Here is a 14,978-nt window from a genome sequence, read left to right on the forward strand (position 1 = left end):
AAAGGTTAACAAACATATCATCTTGCTTTTTGTGCAGTTTTCTTAAACGCCCACTCCATTTCCACGCTCGCTCCTTACCACCCTCCTCTCCTTCGAATTAAAACAAACACAAGGGAGGTGAGTGGAAACTGTAGGCCGGAATACTGCACAGAAGGGCGGCCAGTTATTTAAAAACACGCCCATGTAGTTCTCACATCTCTCCGAGGATCTCCTCTTGAAGGTCTGAAGTCTTACAAATGAGAAGGACACTATCATCAGGAAGAAACAAACACTTATGTACATGAAGAGAAGCCTACAGCGTGTAATTACCTTACCTCACTTGTAAGAAGTAAGTTAGCAGGACGATAGCTCACGGTCCTAAGAAACAGGCCCCATCCAGCACCCGCAGAGCCCCTTACCCCAGCCTGTTCACACCTGCGTGTAATCAGCAGTGTTGGCATGCGCACATCCCGGCAGCTATGAGCAATCAAATTGCTCATATTCGATCGCACCCAGCAGCCAGGACAAGCAAGGCTGACACACGCTGCATTTACATCCAGCAGGGATATCAGCTGGGGACCTGTGCCGACGGGGCGTAGTGGAGACCTGAATATTTGTCTCTATTCTTAGCTCAGGATATATTTAGAGATAATCAAGAAATGCACGCAGAACAGGAACGAGTTAGGACTCCTGTTTCTCAGGAACCCCAAACACCTATGCTCCCACTTCCTCCAGCTTTCCTTCCGCTGCTCCCACGTCCTGCAGCAGCGCTCACGGTGCCCGTTTCAGAGCCTGCCACCAACACATGCCTGAGCACCCGTTAAGTTCAGGGAGCCCTGTGCATCCTTGATCCTTACCAACTCCAAACTGTATTTCATTATGGACTTCCTAAACTGCCAGTTTGTCCTTTACCAGCACAATACACAACGATTCCAAGGATTTCGACAATACCAGGGAGAGAAGGAACGAATTTCCTGCTTCAGAATAATCTCATCTGCAATCTTAATAGGGCATACATTTTATCATAGCTTCTCCATTAAAAATTAAAATCGACACCAACTTCAATTTCATTCTTAATAATGTAATCCTGTATAGATCAAAGTTGTCACATTCATCTCAAGTCAGTTTCAGTCAGTTACGAGAGGCAGGATTTAGCTAGTTGATGCTTGTTCCTTAATATGGATTTTTGGGGGGGTTTACTCTGTAAGTGACTAACTGTCCTAATTCTGAAATAAGGAGCTCATTTCATCTTATATACAAAGCAACCAGATAGACTGGGAAACAGACTCAAGTTCCTAGATAGGCAAACAAATGCTTGCAGTTACACAGGTGGTTTTTTCCTTAAATAATTCAGCTACACTCTTTCCTTCTTCAGAGAGCAACAACTGCCTATTTACAGATGGGCTCAAATGTCATTCAAACATTAGGGGCTCTATACAAAGAACGCAGGCTTCCAAACCTCCAACTTCTGCTCTTTTGTGTCATTATTATCAATACCAAAAAGCTTAGAAAGAGGAATCTATTCCTTCGGGACACAGCAAAAGCCACTGGAGTTTTGAGATGAGCGCCACAATCTCACCTGCCCCGAGAGGCCACGCGTCCTCTCCAGCCCTGCACACATGCACCGCAACTGCTCAGAGCTCGCGCCCCACGCCAGGCCCCCCGACAGCACTGTCACCCCTGCACCCACAGCACAAAGGGAGCGCTTTGTGCGTGACGTGGAACATCTGTGTCCGATTCCCTCTTCCACCAGCAGGGAGGGACTCGAATGCGCCTCTCCCACCTGCCAAACAGGAGCATACGTGGAACACCCCGCATTTAAGAAAAAAATACTAATTATCAGGTGGGAGCTAGTGCAAATTAGGATGGAGTTCATCCGCTGTGCACAAAGCGTCTCACATCTTCATTGAGACAAAGAACCAAGAAAGGCTCTCCCACTCCAGTGACTCCCTCTGAAGGGCTCGGGGTCAGGCAAACCCTGCCTTCTGGTCCTTACCGCGGGTGGAACGGGGCAGCGCATCAACAGGGCATAAAAGCACATTCCACAAAAGAGAGAGAGGAGGCAGCAGGGGTGCGCTGAACTTCCAGCGTTTCCACACTGATGCTTCCAAATTGCTACTCTGAGAAACAGTCAGCTTCAATGAATGCTTTATTTTGTGTTTCTGCGCGCTACTCCCCCTTGGCTGACTTAACTCACCTATTTAGCTTCAACAGATAAAGCTTCACCTATCAATTTGATGTTCTCAAAACAGAAAGGATTTTTTTATAAGTAGCAAAAAGCACCCAACAGAACTGTAACTGCAGCGAGCTGTCAGCAGAGCAGTAAATACTAAAACGGAATTGTCACATGGTAAGATTTTACACATCAAAACAGTAACTTATCTATTACACAGAGATCTTGGAACCTAAGTATAATGTTGTTGGTGTTTTTTCTTTTTGAAAAGGAAAATGAATAAAAGTCTTCAGAGTTGGAATCGGCAAAGCTCGCGCTATGTAAGAGGTTAAATAAATACATTCCCTGTCAACAGGAGTCAGCATACGCGATTACATCAGTAGTGCCTGAGCTGAGAACTAGCACGCGCGGTTCTGCCTGGCGTGATGTGAAGCAGGACAGCCACACCACACCGCCAGCAGCACGGCTCGGCCACGCTCGCGCCAAGTTGCCGAGAGCCGCTCATTTAACCACCAGTTGGGTTTTGTCCAGGGCCCACTTACACAGGGCTTTCCTTTCAAATACCGGCGTTCAATCCACAGGGAAACATTTTTTAAAAATCCCAGCGTTCAACATGCAAGATTTTTTCCAGCTTTCTACTGCTCCGATGCTGACAAGAGCAGGGGGGGGGGGGGAAAGGGAAAGTTTTTTCACGCCGTCATTTTGCAAGCCGCAGATCCCCCCGCCAAACTGCCGAGCCCTCCGCGGCGTGCCCAGATCTCCCTGTCGCGGAGGCCTTTCCGCAGGGCAGCCTCGCACGCACGCCACGCTTCATCTGGATGGTATTACGGGGCTGGGTTTCCTCGGGTTTATTCATTTTGTGGTTTTTTCTGGAGGCAGCGAAGCCGCCCGCTTCGCTAGCGGATCGGGAAAACCAACAATGGGGAAAGGTGCGAGCAGCGCCCAGAGAGGGGGGCTCCCCCCGCAGGAGCCGGGCTGCGGGCAGGGCCGGACAGGCGGACAGACGGACGGACAGAGGGACGGGCAGAGGAGCAGGAGGGCGGGCAGGAGGACAGAGGGACGGAGGGGCAGGCGGACAGGAGCCGCTTTGCCGAGGCGCGCAGTGGCCTCTACCGGCGCACGCCTCAGCCCGTCCCGCTCGGACAAGTGCGGCGGGGCACGAAATAAAACAAAACGGTAAAAAACCAAACCGAACGAAGCGGCAATAAATTAAATAACCAAACCAGAGCCGCGGCGGAGGCGGGGAAGGAGCCGCCCCCCCCCTCAACGACCGCCCCCCCCCTCCCCGTGTCTCCCCGTACCTGTGCGGGGGCTCGGGGAGCCGCTGCGGGAGGCGGCGGCCGGCCCGGGCTGGCCGAGCAGCAGGAGGCCGAGCCGCAGCGGGCCGAGGAGCCACAGGGGGCCGAGGGGCCGCCGGGCTCTCCCCGCCGCCATCGCTCCGCTCCCCGCCGGGCCGCGGCGCCCCGAGGAGGCGGCGGGGCCGCACCTCCCGCCGAGCGGGGCCGGGCCGAGCCGGGGCGAGCCGAGCCGGGCAGAGCCGGGCTGAGGGAGGCGGGAGGCAGCGGCGGCAGCGCGGCTCTCACTCCATGGCGGGGCCGGACCCGAACCCGGACCGGGGCCGCTCCCGGCCGCTGCCGCGCACGGAGCCCAGCGGCGCCCGCCCCGCCCCGCCCCGCCCCGCCCCTCGCGGCCCCGCCCCCCCGCACACACACCGCGCGCATGCGCCCGCGCGCTCCCGGGAGGCGGCGGCGGCGCACGCGCCCCTTCCCGCCATCGCGCGCCAGGTGTGCACGCGCCCCCCCCCCCTCAGGGCCGGCGGCACCCTCAGCGCCGTGAGGGGAGAGCCCGAGAGCACCCCAAAATGTCGCCTCCTTCCCCTCCTCACAGCAACCCCCAGTAACTTGTGTCCTCTCAGGGAACACGGCTCGGTGTTTCATGACCAGCGTGTTTCTCAACGAATCAAAGGATTAATAAACGCAGAGGCTAAACTTTGTAAAGGCGGGCGATGCATCTTTTCGCCCTCCCGGGGCAATTCGTCTTAGGCAGCATTTGCCATTCAAACCGAAATCGTTTTGGATAGTGCATCGTCACCAGCCGGTTTTATTCTGACTGTTGCATTGCGTATCCTTACAAAGGACACAATGAGAGCTATAAATATACGTTCCTCCTCCATTAATCATCTGAAGTGTATCCTTATATATTTTCCATCATGGCCTGCTGCCCACTAAATGACATTTTTACGCTCTGTACACTATCTTTGCACCTCGTTTTATTATTGACTAATTGAATCGTCTCTTTCAGTGCATAATTACGTAGCACTGAGGCTCAAGAAGTGGTGCAGAAACCCTGCTATAACCATGCCCCTGGGGCACTGCAAGAGCAAAACACAGCTAATTGGGTATATCTCCCTAAAAAGTACACTTCTATCACAAAAAACAACCCATGTTTAAAATTGTTTGTTCAGGTTTAACACTCATCCTAACACAGCTGCTGAGGAGCTGAGGACTAATTACAGGAAAGTTTGTCGTTTGCCTTGATTACCATTTGGCAAGGGTGTCCCTCTCCATGCAGGCACCAGTGATGCTCCACTGAAATGAGCCACGGGGCAGCGGAATTTGCAGATTTGTGCATTTAAAGGCTTTTCTGCAAGGCAGAAGCCTGACACAGCACACCTGTGCACGTGTGAATCTTTCTGCACCTACAGATGCAGAGATGTGCATGATTACTTGAACACCAGCATGACTACAAAGCGTCAGCTAATACCAAAGTGTTTTTCTTTGTGAAACCTGCTTCATTATTTTATAATTTTGTCTAGTGTTTCTGTCAGGAAGCGGGAGGCTTGTCCTCCACTGAAAATATCCTGGAGCGTTCTCACAGTGGTGAATAATTACCTCCTCAGAAGGATGTTTGGTTTTCTCCACGTTAACGCTTGCCACGTTAAGCTGATGGTTGATACACCAGAAGGATTACCATCAATGAACTGTGATGGTTTATACTGAAAAAAGAAGCCCTGATTAAAAGGTGGCACTGGAAGTGTAACTATTATCGAAGCTGGTTAGCAATTCCTGTCATAAAATCCCATCTTCGGTCACCTTTAATAATGCCAGAGTAACTACTGTACTGAAATGAAAGCATCTGAAATTCATACCTCAGGTCAAACTTCAAAAAGGTCTTCTGTCATTCCTTCTGTCAGGTCAGAGGTAAATGTCCTTTGAAAAATATCTTTGGGCCTGAAAAGAAGAACAGTCACCTTGTCAGAGATGCTTCCTCAAAAACCTCCATGTAAAAACCTACCAAAAATGCCATTTGCACTCCGCAGGGGTTTGCCGGAGCTTGGCAGTGCCATTCCCCAGCTGTTTCATGCTCACTGAGCCGGTCGCAGCCCAAGGCTGTGGGAGCACAGCTGGACCTGCAGTTCCAGTTCTCCGCTGCCCTGGACCATGCCAAGTCTGAACGTACCCAGGGCGAGCAGGGAACCTGTCCTTCCAGTCCTCTCGCTGCTTCTCAGGCAACGTGAGCAGGAAGCTCCTCCGTGGGGCCAAGAACTGGGTCGGGGAAGTTGGCAGGCACAAAGGGTCTGGAGAAAGACAGGTTCTCCAGGGCGATGAAAGGGAATGGGACTTGGAAGGGGAAACTGGGTCTGCCTGGAAGGAGGGATAAAGCAAAGCTCAGGAGCAAGAGTCTGGAAGCCAGCCTGCTGGGAGAAGACTTGAAAACAGACTAGAAATGGGAGAAAAATGGGAATGGGAGTGAAGACCGTCAGAGAAACTGTCATGTCTACTGGCAGCAAGTGTCTGAAACGCACCGAGAACGTACCGCGTCCTCTTGCAGGGCTGGACCACATGCAGGAGAGCCAAACTATTTCTTTCCTCATTTAGGATAAGTTTCCACATTGCTGATGGCCTACATAGATATCAATACAACAACGCAGGATAAAATTGCTGGTTTTTTTAGGATATCTCTACATGGGAGAGAATTGCACATGGAAAACTACATTAAAACAACAGTTGGGCTGCAAAGTAAAACACTCCCAAGTTATGAAATACCAGAATAAAGGTTGTCAATGCAAGCAGATATGCCTGGCTCTGATGCTGAAGCAAGGTCAAGGAACAATATTAAGTGCCTAAATAACTTCCACTTCATTTACTACAAAAATTAGATGTAGGTATGTTATGTACCTTGCAAGGAGCTGCAGGAAAAGAAAGCGCTGTGGCTCAGATGGGCAACTGCAGCTCAAGGAAGGGGCTTCAGCATCAAAACTCCTGTGCAGAGCAAAGCACAGCACTTAAAACAGAGGCTTCACATTAATTGTGCAGCCCGCATTTCCTAGGTGCCTGATTTGACATTTTGAAGTCTGATTTGCAGAAGTGAAGAGCTCTTACAGATAGAACCACAGTAAATGAGAATTTATTCAACTTTGACTAAATTAGATGCTTTAACATGTTATATTTTCTGACAAAATCAGGCCATGAGTATTTCTGATTGGATATCTAAAATTAAAAGATATTTTTTACTATTCCATCTGTATGCCTAGATTCCTCATCTGTAAAATAAGGGTAATACCAGTTCTCACACAGTGTTGAGAAAATTAATTAGAGTTTGCAAAGCACTTGGATACCATAGTGATGAGTACCATGCAAAAGCCCAGGAGGAAATGAATAAATCTGTCTTCAGAACAATATTTGAATAGTGTGCAGTAAATAAAGCATGGGCCACATAGTGAACAGCGAGGAGAAAATAAAATTATTACTTAGTGAGCACAGGCTATTCTGTACAATGAGCAAGGCCGGGAACCTGTCGAAAGAACAGCGTGTGCTCTAATTACAATTAAATAGCGCATCATAATGCAAATGCACAAAAGGGGACAAATTACAGTTGCACAGGCCACCTTAATGTTAGCATCTCTTAACTTTGAAACTCTTGAATTAAAAAAAAAAAACACCTTTAGGGTGCAAATGTCTAATATGCACGTATAAATGACTGTGTTGCTCTATAATAACTGGAGACTATATTTACCTCATCTGCCTCAGCCACTTCTAAATGATTGAGTAAGAAAAGTTTTTCTCCTCTTGGAGATATCTAAGCCTTACAGCCAAGATTTAATGCTGTCACTCAAATGTTCACATTGTACCTTTTTTAATTCAAAATTCTACCTTATTTGGGAGTCTGAGCATGATCAATGGAGGCAGAGAATACTCTCCAGAGGGGAGATCCGGGGAGGACCTTAATTTCAGTGATTAATTTTTTTTCTCTTGCTTGAGGTACTTCCTACTGCAAACCAACCTACTGCTTTTCGGCACAGAAGCAAGGTTATGGAACAAAGACAATTTCACTGACCTTTTGTGACTCCCAGTCATGAGGCTTGCATAGAGGACTACTGTACACTCCAGGGCTGCTGTAAATTGTACTGGGTTATCTGTTGCCAACAAGAAGAGTGATGAAATTAGGATTGGACTGGTCAGTGGTGCTCTAGTTGTGTCCGTTTTTCTGATCATGATTTCTGTAGTGCTTAGCAGGACGTCAGGTGGCACAGAACTGTTATACCAATTTATTGTTATCTAGAGAATTTCCCATTATTGGGCATCCTCAAACAGCTGGTTAAGGCAATTTTGGGGTAAGAAGGAGCTGCAGCACAAAGACGTGACTCATTAAGATTTCCATCTATGAGGTACTCACCTTAAATTTAATCTACAGTGCTGCCTCCCTAGTGTATGAGGTATGAGCAACAACCACAAACTTCTTCTGGCAACCAGTTTGCTTATGCCTACATTGGTCTTCATACTGATCGCAGCACCACAGAGCCCAGTGAGGTACATTCTCCTTCATCATTCAGTAGGGACTAGATTTTTTTTTTTAATTTTTCATATTTATTGGTCACCGATGTGGTTTTGCAAACTGCTCGGAGGTTAAAAGTCATCCTCCCAACTTTGCAGAGCAAATTCTAGGTTAGCAGGCCATTTGCCAGAAAGCCTCTAACCCCAGCACATATTTATGTCCTTCCTGATGTCAACAGCTGGACAATTCTGACTCCTCACTTGGAGCTAGAGAGGGTGGCAAATGGAGGCAGACCTTCCAATAACTATGGTTAGTCTCTTGGGAAGTTTGAGAAGGATGACTGAGCTCCTTAGCTGGACTCTGTGTTTAACAGAGTCTGAAATAGGAGCAGAGCAGTTGGTGTGAAATGCTTTTAATGGCTTCATTTACTGAGCAGAGTTGCTGTTCAGATCTAATCCGGTGTTTGTTTATTCGGGGATTTCAGGTGCAGATAGAGGGAACCTAAATCCAAAATGCAGGGCTTACTGAATCCAATCCATGCTTTAAAGAATAATTTATTTGTTATCAGAACGTGCATAATGATGTGGGATGCGGCTGTCTGGGCATTCAAAAGCAGAGAAATGCAGGCAAACCCAAGGGGAAAGCCTGATGTTACTGCAGTCAGTGGGAGTTTTGCCATCCATTTAACCAGAGCCAGATTTCATCTCTGGAAGCTTGTCATGGGATGACACTGTGCCACAGGCATTCACAATGTTATCAGCGACACTTAGTTTGGTGTTTTTCTCTCTGTTTTGGTGGTTGTCATATAGTCTTTGTCCTCAGGTGAGATCATCTGTGGAGCCACGCTCATAACTGAGCCTCCATTCTTCTTCGCCACTGACAATGCCCTTGCTTTTCCAGCATCCCACTTCTCACTGAGGTGCTGTAATGCATCTTTGGACTGAAAGACTTTTTCCACACCCAGAAAGAGAAGAGACAGACAATCCATGCCCTCTCCTGTGAACGGGATCAGCCTCCTCTGCAGCTTAAAAACCACATAAGCCAGGCAAGAATTCCAGGTGGTGTTTATCCCAAAGCATTTCCAACAATCCCACAAGAATGTTAATTACTGACACCAACAATCTTGTTCTCATTCGTATAATGGGAGTGCCTAAAGGTCTTACCTGAGGTTGGTCCTATTGTATTAGACACAATACGATCACACAATAAAAGCAGGTCCTTTCCTCACAGAAGTTAGGAGGAAAACCAAACCAAGGGAAGGTGTTATGAATCACTGAAGGTAGCGCAGCAAGTCCACCACAAAGACAAATTTCACATCTCTTGAGTCCTAGTCTTTCAATGCCATGTAAATCCTACTACATTTTCTCCTGGTCTCTGTGCCAGGAAAGATGGGGAAGTGAGACTGCAGTGGTCTGAGAGCAATTCAAAACAGAGAGAAAAAAAGTAGAAAGGCCAAAAACAAAAGGAAGAGAAGCTCTCCAGCTCTGGGACCCATCCACTGCCCAGGGGCTGATCAGCTGCCTTTGGTTTGTGAAGTCCAGGAAATGGAGAAGCAGCCACGTTACCTGCATGAGAAGCAAATGGCTCAGCAGGAGTTAGATGAGCAAGTCTCAAGCATTTTGCCCAAAGAAGCTGTGGGTGCCCCATCCCTGGAAGTGTTTAAGGCCAGGTTGGATAGAGCTTTGAGCAAGCTGGCCTAGTGGGAGGTGTCCCTGCCCATGATGGGGGGGTTGGAATTAGATGATCTTTAAGATCCCTTCCAACCCAAACCATTCTGTGATTCTATGATAAAACTTGAAACTAGACAGATTTCACTGCTGCATCAATACCTGCAGCTCCCGTAAGTGTCCGGTGCTGCTATAGGTCAGTCATGGCTGGGTTGTATCTCACACTACTGCTGTAGATCTTTAGAACTGAAGGTAAGATATAGATATAAAGGTTCCAGGAGCCCCTGTTGGAAAATACTGACTGAGGTATCCCCATCTTAAACCACAGAAACTGAAGAACAGCAGTTAGTAGAGCCTTGTGACAATACAGTAAATACAAACAAAATTACCTCAGCCCACGAATTTAACAGTTCAGGAACAATGGCACACACCATTAGTATGATATAGTGAAGACAGGGACAATGATGTGCAGAAACAGGTAAGAATACTGACATCCAGACCACAGATCTGGACTGGGACACAGTCCTGTTTGTAATGAGCAACTATCTTGTTCATACACTAAAGGTATCCCTTTAAAGTTTGGGATCTCCTCCCTTCTGTTAGAATGCTACTCAAAATCTCATCACTCTTTCAAATTCTGTGAAGGAATTTCCTAAAAATGTCATGGACATTTTATGGAAGAGATATTGTATTGGACTTCTTTATTTCTCCTGGAGGACTTATCTTTTGTCAGTGACCTCCTGCCCCAGGATCTGTGAGAAGCTGAACGTGGTGACCCCACAGGGGACACATGCCCACCTTTAGGATGGAGCTCAGTTTCTGGATATGACGATGGTAGCTTTAAACTGGACTCGGCTGGAATATTTCAGGTGTTCAGATTCAAACTTCGTGTTACTTCTATAAGCAAGAATCAAATGTTGCACCTTCCTGCCAAGAAAGGCAGGGAGTCATGCTGCAGCATCTGAGCATGCTGCAAAAGTCCAGACGAGCTCGGTTACGCAGCTCATAGACGAGAGCAAGCGAGTCTCTTTGCAGGGTAACAGCAGTGATACAGCCCTGATTTGCTAAGAAACAAGCTCCTGTTCCCAGCAGTTTCTAGTTTGAAAGCAGAGCTACGCCTTGAAACATTCTGCATAAATTTTATTGTAAAATCATTTCTAGCCTCCTGCAAATTTCAAGGATCTCCAAAAGCAGGGCAAATTTGCCAGTGTTTCTTCCTAGATTTCAGAAGTCCGGCTTCTTACCCCCATTAGTGCTGCCTGAATCTTTCTCAGATGCAGGACTGAGCAATTTGGAGAAAAAAGGGACAGCTTAAAAAAAAAAAGAAAAGAATACATTTCACGCTAAGGAGTGGTACTGCACTGACAGCTCGAGCAGATAAAACGTGGGTAGCCTTCAAATAGGTAAAGTGTTTTACTTGCTAAGGCTGTCAATCTGGCACTTTTCACACACGTTAATTTTACTTTCTTTTTTCGTTTAAATATCCCTTCAGGGCAACAGTTCTGGAAAAACACCACCATTCTGCCACTGCTCCATGCTCCTCCCAGGGGACCAGTGATCAAAGCCAGGAGAGCAAAACATGCAACTCTGACGGGGTACGAAATACGGGTGATCGTGCCATGAACCCTTGTACCTTCCTGACAGATCCGCAGCACGTTAAGCACATCAGGGGCTGTACGTCTGCTGTCACAATGTGGTTTTACCACACACTTTTATTTCCTTAGTACCTGAACAGCAGCTTTAGAAATCAAATTACAGTCTGAGTGCTACAGGCTGCAGCCCCCTGACTGAGCCACTAAATCAGACTAATTGAAACAACAAATATGCCCGAATAGCAGTTCCTTAGGAAAATGTTGCCTTTACAACACATTGCTTTTACTTCTAACATAACTTGACTGCACTTATTGACTAGTTGGTATTTCTGCTACTGCATTTGAAGTCTATTGATTCTAAGAAATATGAAATGAGTTTCAAAGAGGTCAGAATGTGACTTTGTGTCCAAGAGAGACACAAAGACATTCAGAAACACTTAAAGGGAGCAGTGGGAACTGCAGAAAACTAAATGAGGTTACTAGTTCATACCAACAGAGATCAGTGGTTTTGGAAAATCACTGCCCATTGGCAGTCACATGCCTTGCTCCAGAAGAGGTGAAGGTGCTAAGCCACTTCCTAGCAAGCAGGTAGCACCACACTGTAAGAAAATGTTGCCTAGGCTGTCGCACCACCTACTTCCCCCTCCACTGACAGACATTTTTGGGAGGGAGGATGCTCTGAGAAGGACCAAGGGTTGAAATGGCATGTCCTCCTTCAGGGTAGTGTGAGGTACGTGTTGGCAAGGTAGCCTCGGAGGAAAATATTCTTACGCTATGCAGGTGGCATACATTTTGTGTAAAAGCAAAATGCCTTCACACTCACAAAGGCATTCAGCTAAAAAGGATCACTACCAAAGACCAGTGAGAACTCAGATGTTTGGAACAAACTCACATTGCTAAAAAAGGAGAAACAGTAGAGAAAGAAGTGAAGGCTATCAGAAGCACCCTTCATTTCTGAAAGTACAGAAGTGCTTTATTCACCAAGAAATCCATTTCTCAAAAAGACTCTCATTCCACATTCAAAAACCTCCATTGAGGGCTGAAGAGAAATTGAGGTTTATGCCTATACCATCTAGAATGAACATTTACATTCCAGGAAGAAAAGAAATGGCATTTTTCAGATGTGAGCCCTCTGAGGCAGGTAACAAATAAGATATATTTGACAGAGGAAGAAAAGCTTTCTCACAAATCTAATGTTTTTCTAGCCCCAAATGGCTGCAATCTGCCTCCAAAGCCTTCTTTCAGGCTGCTGCTTGCTTCACGATCTGTTAGTTTTGTCTAAGCCACCCTATCAAATGGTAGTCCAGCTTTTTCCTTCTGACCTCGAGCCACTCACAAGATAGCAGGTAACAGTCACCTGGTCATTCTGGGGTTGTCGTCACGATATCTGCCGTGAGCCAATACTTCTCCTGCTGCCAGGTCATTCTAGGAAGTGTTACTTTTGGAGAAGACAGCGTAGGAGAAGACACAGTATTACTGACACACTTTTGATGTTTACTGCTACTACTGGTGTTAATGTGTGTCTTTACTAAAGAGCAGAGCTCATGTGTAATCCTTAGCTTAAAAATAAAGCTGCAAAAATATACCGAAGAAAAATATCAGGAAAAAAAAAGACTCACATAGAACTCCCAGTCTCTTATTCTCTCCCTCTCTCTTTTTTTTTTTTTAAAGTGTTGCATACAGTTTCTGACAAATGTAATACCCCATGGGGATACAGTGCCCCCAGAAGACTCCTGAAGAAGCACATGCTGTGCCCAGGCTCCTGCTGCAGGAAGCGAGCAGTGAGAACTCCAACACTGTGTGAGGCAAATTCCTCACTGTGAGCAATTTCCAAACCAGGCAGATGAAGAAGTTAGTCTTGTTCCTGGCTCCAGCCAGCTGGGACGCAGGAAAGGCTTTTCTGATTTTCATCTGATGCAGGTGAACAATACGGACTGTTTTAGACGTGACATATGTAAGAAATCTTGCACTTCACCTAAAAATAACAGATTTGATGTATATAAAGAAGGACTGAGCACAGAAAGATCTATGATTCTCTAACATGGATAATGTATTTACACTGTTGAATGACAAACTGAACTCAAATAATAGACCAGATCCTGACTGGGTTTTGGAACAAACCGCTCCAAAGTAGATTTTTGACTCACAATTACCATGAGCAACAGTAAGTCCAGTACTGGATCTATTGCACTGCCAGCAGCTGACTTGGAGACCACCTTTCAAACCGTGGGTCTGAGGTTAGTGAACCAATCTGTTAAAACAGCACTGGAAAGTCTCTGTGTCTACTCTAATGCTGACTGAGAGAAGGCAGGTCCAATAATCTGAAAGTCTGCAACAGAGCAGAGTAGGATAAAGGTCTGCAGCATTCAGAAGCAGTTTGCAAAAAAACACAGGCAATGGAACAGGGCAGTGGGGTGAGCAACAGAAACCAGTCCCCACCTTTGGAAAAAGAAAGGGGAACTCAAGTGATAACACCAAGAACATGTGAATGCCAATTCAGCAGTCAGCGTGGACAAAATCCCCATTTGGAGTACTTCATGGTCCCAGAGTGGGTAGGGTGACACAGGTGAGGAATCCACAGCCTGAAAGATAAAGGGATATTAATTAATTATAAGTTGTGCACCAACTTACGCAGTGCTAGGAACAGCGGTAATTAGCTCTAAAAGAAAAGCTACAAGCAGACTCCTGAAAATGGTCAGAAGTGAGTGAAACTGCCCAAAGTCAGCACTTACAGAAGAGATCTTTTAACTAAATGAATCCAGTGTTAAATGTATGGGGAACCAACAGACACCAAAAGAGATAGCCTGAAAAATTAGTATATATAGCTGTGTTGAGAAGCCTTGTTTACATTAGAAAAACACCTTCATCAGAGCACCTGAACAATAGTGAGTTTGTTTTTTTTAAACAGGGAAGCCTGCACAGGATGCTGAATAAACCTAAATAGAGCCCACCCATCATAAAGCTCACATCCTACGTAAAATTCTCATGTGGAATACAGCAGACATTAGAGGAAAGGGTGAAAAGGCTCACAGCTCTGTGAAAGATAAGAGGAAATGCAGAACTGACAGCAAGTGGACACTCGTGGGTCACCAGAGAAAGGGGAAAAATATAACCTTTTGTGATTACAGTTAAGCACAAATAAATACATAGGAAAAAAATCATTTTCTGTTTCCTGCAAGGAGTAAAGTTTGGGGGGAAATGGACTCTGCCAAATATTTTTCTCTGCTGGAGGCATCAGCAGGGTTCTGACAGACACGTTAGGAAAACAGAGCATACATTTGTGCATATTCAACAGCCCCTATGGGAGACATAATTTTCTCAGGCAGCCATTTGGGTTGTGTTTGGCACTTGAACTGTTTCATGGGCTTTGATAGCCTAGGATCTGTGTAGATGATGTTTTGTTCTGCGGCAAAAGAGTAGAAGCACATGACCAAAGGCTCTGATCAGCTTTTGAAAGACCCAGACCAGCAGAGCTCAACCAACAAAACTCCTTTGTAATGGAAATGCCATACCTAGGCATGAAATTAGAAAAGCAATGTGTACAAGGAGATTACAAAAAGATTGAAGTCATCCCCAGTATTCCTGCCCTAGCAGAAAAGGATGCAAAGTTAAGATACCTTTGAGCAGTGAACTGTCTACCCAATTTAGCTGCCCAAGCAATCAATGACATATCTTTATGTGCAAGAGCATTCCCTAGATCTAACATACAGATCCTCACAGGGAAACTGAAAGCAGCTAATTAATAGCCCCAGATAAACAGAACTAAGTGCAAAACTGGACATAGATCTTTAC

General features: G+C 46.3%; 1 protein-coding gene and 1 long non-coding RNA gene across 12 annotated transcripts in view; both read right to left on the reverse strand.

Annotated features, from left to right (window-relative positions):
• Positions 1 to 3,610, reverse strand: part of NEO1 (neogenin 1) — a 191,536-nt gene extending 187,926 nt beyond the window's left edge. For 3 of the 10 annotated variants that reach the window (XM_040570220.1, XM_040570215.1, XM_040570214.1), the window contains exon 1: positions 3,454 to 3,605. In XM_040570220.1, the coding sequence (XP_040426154.1) occupies positions 3,454 to 3,586 (133 nt within the window). In that variant the 5' untranslated portion in view covers positions 3,587 to 3,605. Of the gene's footprint in view, positions 1 to 3,453 lie in introns of all 10 variants that reach the window. The other 7 variants (XM_040570217.1, XM_040570218.1, XM_040570221.1 and 4 more) reach the window with 5 other exon arrangements.
• A 3,853-nt stretch (positions 3,611 to 7,463) lies between these two features.
• Positions 7,464 to 14,978, reverse strand: part of LOC121076139 — a 41,783-nt gene continuing 34,268 nt past the window's right edge. The window contains exons 14-15 of one of the 2 annotated variants that reach the window (XR_005823346.1): positions 13,626 to 13,768; positions 7,464 to 7,568 (exon numbers count right to left, since the gene is read on the reverse strand). This is a non-coding gene — a long non-coding RNA (uncharacterized LOC121076139). Of the gene's footprint in view, positions 7,569 to 12,174; positions 13,769 to 14,978 lie in introns of those variants that run through there. The other variant, XR_005823345.1, reaches the window with a different exon arrangement.

The sequence above is a fragment of the Cygnus olor genome, chromosome 11 (assembly GCF_009769625.2).
Source record: "Cygnus olor isolate bCygOlo1 chromosome 11, bCygOlo1.pri.v2, whole genome shotgun sequence".
Taxonomy (NCBI): Eukaryota; Metazoa; Chordata; class Aves; order Anseriformes; family Anatidae; genus Cygnus; species Cygnus olor.